This window comes from Sinocyclocheilus anshuiensis, unplaced genomic scaffold (assembly GCF_001515605.1).
Source record: "Sinocyclocheilus anshuiensis isolate Anshui unplaced genomic scaffold, SAMN03320099.WGS_v1.1 scaffold1682, whole genome shotgun sequence".
NCBI classification, from domain to species: Eukaryota; Metazoa; Chordata; class Actinopteri; order Cypriniformes; family Cyprinidae; genus Sinocyclocheilus; species Sinocyclocheilus anshuiensis.
In genome coordinates, this window is record NW_015542431.1 from 90,902 (window position 1) to 98,816 (window position 7,915).

At 35.1% G+C, this 7,915-nt stretch overlaps 1 protein-coding gene across 1 annotated transcript in view; it reads right to left on the reverse strand.

Moving 5' to 3' along the window:
- Positions 1–789: 789 nt before the first annotated feature.
- Positions 790–7,915, reverse strand: part of LOC107693569 (low affinity immunoglobulin gamma Fc region receptor II-like) — a 12,276-nt gene continuing 5,150 nt past the window's right edge. The window contains exons 3-12 of the mRNA XM_016493014.1: positions 5,763–5,845; positions 4,061–4,263; positions 3,702–3,874; positions 3,208–3,489; positions 2,716–2,958; positions 2,509–2,631; positions 1,911–2,012; positions 1,277–1,360; positions 969–1,028; positions 790–830 (exon numbers count right to left, since the gene is read on the reverse strand). Coding sequence (XP_016348500.1) covers positions 790–830; positions 969–1,028; positions 1,277–1,360; positions 1,911–2,012; positions 2,509–2,631; positions 2,716–2,958; positions 3,208–3,489; positions 3,702–3,874; positions 4,061–4,263; positions 5,763–5,845 — 1,394 coding nt within the window. The remainder of the gene's footprint in view (positions 831–968; positions 1,029–1,276; positions 1,361–1,910; positions 2,013–2,508; positions 2,632–2,715; positions 2,959–3,207; positions 3,490–3,701; positions 3,875–4,060; positions 4,264–5,762; positions 5,846–7,915) is intronic.

A 7,915-nucleotide genomic window follows, 5' to 3' on the forward strand; every position in this document is an offset into this window, starting at 1 on the left:
AGGCTCTCAGAAAGTGAGGACCGGCCAAAATGTCCTCACTTTACAATATTGTCCTCACTTCGATGGTCTAAAACTCAAACCGGCCCTCACAAAGATAGCTGTGCAAGTGCACACGCACACACACACACACACACACACACACACACACTGCTAATGCAATGCTCTACCACTGAGCCACAGGAACATACACTCATTAAATAGATTTCCTGTTATCTCTCAGCTCATCAAAAACTCAAGCATACTGAAGCAAACTGAAGCACTCAGAGACAGTCTAAAGAGCACTCTTTAGTACAGTTAAGCAAATAATACCAATAATAATAATATTTCATGTAAAAACAAAATTTCCTCCACAGACAGCTCATAAATCATGTATACAAACAAATGATTACAGTTGTAAAGATGCAAGTTTTGTTTCCGAATGCCCAAAGCAAATGTACAGTCTAAACCAGCAGTCTAATAGCAACAAAAGCATCCAAACTGCAATATATAACATATATACACCTGTGAAAAATCAATGCGTAAAATTCATATTAACACAGTACATTGGGCCCTATTATCAGTGGCTTTTTACAATAAGACAACACACTGTGCAGAACTAAATGATAATCTTTCCTGTTTCCTATAATCAGCAAGCATAGTCTCTGAGGCACATGAAGGCTGATAAATCTATTACCATCAGTTGCTCAGTATCACAAAGATGATAAAGCATTGATGATCCTGGTCATTCTTCACTCCTTCTCAACCTAAACTCATCAGAATCCAGGGATTGACAGTTTCTCATCTGAGCATTTATTTAATCTGAGCATATGTCACATCACTAGATCCAGCACCTGAAAATATAGAAATATATTCAAAACGCACATTTTTATATGCAGTATTTAATTTCATTCTTCTCAATGATGCTTGTAGATGCAGTTTTCAGTAGCTCCTTGTGAACTATGACTGAATTGTTTTAGTTTGACACTCACCTTGATCTGTTTCTAACTTCTGTTTAGAGTAAACGCTGTCATAACTCTCAATGCTGTTCCCTAGAAGATGCCAAAATATAATATGTATAATTCTTTTATTTTAAAATGATTACATGTTAAACCAAATTAACTCAAAATGAACTTATGTATCATGTGAGATTCACAACGCACAACTACACACAGGTGTTTAGGAAAATACTGCCATGTTTTTTGTAACTTTTTAGAGTTATTTAAGAAATAAATCAAAATCAAAGCATTATGAATACAATTATAAAATCATAAGAACAGAGCTTTTTGTTTCTGTTTACTTTTGTTGTCTTTCTTTTTCTTCAGTTTCTTTGTAGATTTGAGTTCAATCTCAGCATAGGTGAGTTCAGGTCCACTTACGCTGTCTTAAAATGAAAATAAAGAAAGTAATAAGACACTGGATTTCCTCTGTAAATGTGCAGTGATTAAAAACATTGATTCAGTTTATAATATCTTTAGAAAAGAACTACTGTTTCAGTTTAAAAACACTTTAAATGACATCATTAGTTACCTGTGCTTGTGTCTTTTTTCTTAATCGTTGCATCAATAGAGTCATAAATATGAGCAGTTCCTGTAATACATTAAATAATTTTCCATAATATATATATATATTATTTTTGCCATTAACACTCACTTATAAATAAAATAAAGCATTATACAAAATATTTCATTTAAACTTTTTTAAATGACAGAAAACAAAATTTATTTTGTAATTACATTTTTGATAACAAAATAAACCCAAATGACATCTAACTGAAACATATGTCAGACACACAAATATCATGTTAAACTTAGAGAAGTGAAATAGTATTTAGTTGTGACATCAGTCCTGTTAAAAGTTATTCTTAAGTGTCTTTCATCTCAGCTTGTAAAGATTTATATGTATTTATTTATGGTTAACAGGTAAAGACTGACCAGACAGCAGTGTGTTGTTTCCAGCGTCACTCTGGTTCTGCTCTGATGTCTGACTGCTGTTCTGCTGTTGACTGACACTAGAGGGAGACTGAGATCTTACACCTAAGATAACATAAAATTATTATGTATATGTTTTGAGGAAAACCTCCTTTTAATCCCGTTCATGCATACATGTTTGAGAATGAAAGTGCTTTAGTGACATGTTTTTTATTTATTTATTTATTTATAACATTATGGTTCTGTTCTAAAACATAGTAAGCTGCCTTGCTGCCTGCTCTCCTCATAGGTTGCATTCAAGACAGAAATCCTAACAGAAATGGAAATTGATAAATAACTAATTTGGAGTGCTTTACATGTGCATCAGTGGACAAATGGACTCGACACAGTTAATTTCAATACACAAGTTCTCAGCCTAACCAGATGAAAAATACCTAGAAACCTACTAAAACTAGCCAACACACCAGCTTTACTAGGTTGGAAGACCAGCTGAGACCAGATAACCAGCTTAGACTGATGTAGGACGGCAGCTCACAAGGTTTAGGATCAGAGTTAGTGTCAGCAAATGTATCATTGAATTTTAAGAGGGCAAATGATGAACCTTTGTTGTTTCTGTAGCACCACAGCAGGACCAAGACGACAATGATCAAAAATGTGACGGTCAGTCCTGCAGTCACTCCAATTATCACAGGATTGAGACCATCAGACTTTGAGGCTGAGGAAGCTGAGATACATATATTTTACATCCAGATTAGTGCTGTAAATGATACAGGCACATTTCAATAGTTTTTATATTTCTTAGTCTCACCTCTGACTGAGATCCAGCTCTTGGGTGACTCTCCTCTCTCTGGGTGTTTGCAGTAGTAGAAACCCTCATGTGACTTTGAGACAGTAGAGATGATCATCTCTGTAGTTTGATTCTGGATGAGTGATCCATCTTTATAGAAATCAGCTCTGAGGTTTGGTGGGGTTGAATGTTGATATAAACAGCGTAGAGTCAGAGTATCTCCTTCAGTCACAGGATGAACAGGACTCTCCAGAATCACACCAACTACAGAACAGAGGAAACATGAGCCGATTGTAAAGAGTTAGATTATATGAACATTATAACTTTTTTGTTATATTTGTTTTATGATTTTTATATTTGATGACAAAACTAGATTTTTTTGTACTGCCTGCCCATTGAGTGTTTTTTTTTTGTTTTGTTTTACCACTGAAGCTTTCTGTTCTTGTTTAATTAACCTGCTTTATGCATTGATTGTAAACTGCAGGTGAAATAAATACAGAAGCACAGACTCACGGTGTACAGTGATATTAACAGGATGACTGTTCTCTCCAGATTCAAACTGACACCAGTACACTCCAGTGTCCCATGTGATGGTAGAGCTGATTGTACATGTAGATCCTGTTTGTGATGCCCGGCGTAATGATGAACAATCTTCCCACTGTCCACTCCCTGTGTATCTTCTCACTCTCCATCTATCAGAGTTACTCTGGTCCTCACAGCTCAGAGAGAGAGAGACCAATGTGAAGTGTTGAGTTCTGCTGGGACTGATGATCAGAGAGACTGGAGGAGAAACACCTGATGAATGTTTCAAAATAAATTTAAATAAAATAATGAACAAATAATAAAAAACATAAAATCTCTCTTTTTAAAATGGTAGAACATTTTGAATAGGCTTATTTAATTGTTTTCCTTCAGTTTAACTTATAATATTAATAACATTTGTTTTGCTGGTTAGTTTGGTCTGTTTAGGACCTCCTCACTCATTCTGTGGTTCAGTTTGAACTCACCAGTGACCCATATTAACTGTGTGTTGCTGATGGTTCTTTTATAGACTGGTTTTCCTCTCTCTGCTCTCTCTGCATAAACTCCTGTGTGTTTTAGAGCAGCAGAACTGACAGTGTAGTTTCCTCCAGCTCCTCTAGCTCCTCTGGAGAGCAGCTCATAACGATATCTGTAGTCTGTATAAAGTGAAAAAGTGCAGTTACCTGAAGAAATGAGCAGACATTTTTACATGAGTTTTATAAAAGACCTTTGTTGGTATAATCAGAGTATTTAGATTGATTAAATGTTTTTAATCTCAATATATTTTTTATGAAACCAGTTTATTCAGATGTTACTACATGAAGCACATTATATCTTACCTGATGAGACAGTTACAGTGAACCAGCTGAATGTCCAGCCTGTAGAGGAGCCGTTAACCTCACAGATCAGAGTCACTGGATCTCCTTCAGTCAACCACTTCTGTGGAGAAACACTTAAAACTGCCTGGGCTCTATCTGAAATAGAGAAATCACTCATTAATAACATGTTAAACATGTGTGTGTGCTGTGCATGTATGAAGAGATCAAACTATCAGTGTAAATTATAACATTTTGAAATTTGTGCATTATGTAAGGTGCACAGTCAGAGTTGGTTTATGAATGTCTCTGTCAATATAAAATTGGCAAAAAGCACGAGTTATGACCATGTAATATTTAATAAGAAATTGGCATTTTTTATTGATAATCAAAGTACTTTATTAAAAAAAATTTTTTACAACTGTTTTGTAACAGTGTAGACATGAAATATATTAGTCAAATTCATTCACTTTCAGTGTTTCCAGAGTGAATGTTTGCACTAAAAACACAAAAATCTCATTACAGTGTGAGCATGGAGCTGATAATATATATTATACATCAGATATCATTTATTCTTCTTTCTTTGCTTGTGAAACACCATACTTTTACTCTCAAATATTTCTCAGCTTCACAACACAATTTTTTTTTTATTTCTCCAAAGGTTTCTAAGGTTAATCACAGGTGTTTCCAGATAAGCACTGAAAAATCTGTTTGATATTTTATAATTTAGAGCACTTGAACTTGTTTAGGGAACTTGTTTAAGGAAGCAACCAGTGTGTTCACAAGCAGATGGATGAATTATGAATCTTCCTTCGTACTTACTAGTGAATGTTACTATCATTTACTTTAAGCATCAGACAGCAAACTGTGCAAAACAAACCAACAGAACTGATTCAACAAACACCATTAAACAGCACAGATCCCAAAGACTGAACAGAGATACTGACATAACACTCAATTTATCTTTTACAAGCAGCACTAACTTTCTCTTCCTCTCTCAAGCTCATCTTTCACTCATATATCATGGACTAGAAGAAAAGACAAAAATAAGGAACACAAAATCACTTGATCCTTTACATAATATAAAAACAATTATCATCCATTTAACTATATTCAGATAAAATAATACTCACAGAGCACAAGAGGAAGTTGACTGAGCTCCATACTGACTGAATGATGACAGACGGTTAAAGACACAAACTGTGTTAAAGCCTCAAGACTTCCTGAAACCTGCAGTCAGATGATCAGAGAGACTGGAGGAGAAACACCTGATGAATGTTTTAAAATAAATTATAATAAAATAATTATCAAATAATAAAAAGCATAAAAAGAGGTTTAAATAGGTTGAACATTTTAATTAGGCTTATTTAATTGTTTTCCTTCAGGTTAACTTATAATATTAATAACATTTGTGTTCCATAAACAGTGATGCTTCAGTTTTCAATGACCATCTTTCAAAGAATTTTTGTGAAGAAACATATTGTGAAATACAGAGGAATTTTGAAACTTACATTGTATTTTCTTAGTACATCAAGGTCTCAAAACACCAAGGGAAATTTTGATTCCTTAGGTGACACCAGATGCATCAATCATTGTCTCATGCACACTGATCCTGTTTAAACTCACCAGTGACCCATACTGGCTGTGTGTTGCTGAAGGTTGTTTTATATACTGGTTTTCCTCTCTCTGCTCTGCACACATAAACTCCTGTGTGTTTTAGAGCAGCAGAACTGACAGTGTAGTTTCCTCCAGCTCCTCTGCTGCTGTCTGAGAGCAAGTCACAGGATGAACAGGACTCTCCATAATCACATCAGCTACAGAACAGAGGAAACATGAGCTGTTGGCAAATAGTAAGACTATATGAAAAATATGATAACAAAAAATAAAGGTTTTATGTTTTATGATAAAAGTAGATTTTTTTGTACTGCCTGCCACTGAGTTTTTTTTTTACCACTGATGCGTCCTGCACTTGTTTAATCGACCTGCTTTATGTATTGATGTGTAAACTGCCAGTGAAATAAATAAATACATAAACAGACTCAAAGTGTACAGTGATATTAACAGGATGATAGTTCTCTCCAGATTCAGACTGACACCAGTACACTCCAGTGTCTGATGTGATGGTGGAGCTGATTGTACATGTAGATCCTGTTTGTGATGCCCGGCGTAATGATGAACAATCTTCCAGCCCCAAACTATCTGTGTATCTTCTCACTCTCCATCTATCAGAGTTACTCTGGTCCTCACAGCTCAGAGAGAGAGAGACCAATGTGAAGTGTTGAGTTCTGCTGGGACTGATGATCAGAGAGACTCGAGGAGAAACACCTGAGAAGACAATTACAACTCTTTGGAAATGTTTTAAAACAATTTAAGCATGAAATCTCCCTTTTTAAATGGGTTAAACATTTTTGCTAGGCCTGTTTAATTGTTTTTCTTCAGGTTCACTAATAAAAATAATATTAATGAATAACATATGTGTTCCGTACCAAGTCATGCTTCAGTTTTTAATGAATATTTCCTCTATTACAAATTGGAGAGGAATTTTTGAATAGTACATCATAGCTCTCAAAACACCAAGAAAACTCTGATTCCTCTTGATATGACTAGATGCATCATTCATTGTATCGTACAACACACTCTCATACATTCTTCTTTCAGTACTGTCTCATTCAAACTGATCCTGTTTGAACTCACCAGTGACCCATACTGGCTGTGTGTTGCTGAAGGTTGTTTTATATACTGGTTTTCCTCTCTCTGCTCTGCACACATAAACTCCTGTGTGTTTTAGAGCAGCAGAACTGACAGTGTAGTTTCCTCCAGCTCCTCTGCTGCTGTCTGAGAGCAGCTTATAACAACTGCTGAAGTCTGTAAAACAAGAGCATCTGATTTGACCCTTATCAATTTCTTTTGTTGGTGTAACCCAATGCATTCAGGATTTTTATACCAGGACTAAATCATGTACCATTGAGCCCTACATTACATATCTGTCTCCAGTACATGCAGATACATGAAACAAACAATGACACCTTATGATTTTGCAGAAGAGTGAGTGATGATGCACGACTGAGCATCTATGGTGGGTCTCACTGCTCGAAACCCGTGGGAGTTTAGGGAATTTAGGCATACAGTATGCCCCACATACCTGGTCTGTAATGCTTGGATTCAGACATATTAAACAGTACGTCTGACTTTCATAAAACCAGTTAATTCAGATGTTAAGCCATGAAGCACATTATATCTTACCTGATGAAGCATTTACAGAAAACCAGCTGAATGTCCAGCCTGTAGGGGAGCCGTGAACCTCACAGATCAGAGTCACTGGATCTCCTTCAGTCAACCACTTCTGTGGAGAAACACTTAAAACTGCCTGGGCTCTATCCTCTATCTGAAAATCACTCATTAATAACCTCTTAAGACCCGAGAAAAAAGTTTTAGGAAAAAGTTAGTTTTTAGTTTTTTCTTTACATTGTTTAGAGCAGTGTTTCCCAACCTTTTTTTAGTCGCGGCACCATTTGGAAATTTTAACCAACTTGTGGCACCCTACAAAATTAATTTTGTCACAATATTTGAATTTCTAACTTCGATATGATAATTTGAAAAGTATAGATATTCGGTACAACAGGGAAGAACTGCAGAATATAATGTCATACAGATATTTTTTTATATTATTAAAAATGTTGTCCATCAATGGTGGCAATCAGTAGGCTAATTTCTAATGAAGAGACCAATTTATATGACAGATTTAAATGTAGGCTTTTATACATATGTAAACATTATTTAATTACCATTATAACTAGCTATCTCACATTTTTTCAGGTAGGTCTAACAGTAGGTTTAAGATATTTAACTTTTTTTTTTTTTTTTTTACCAATTATCCAAATAAT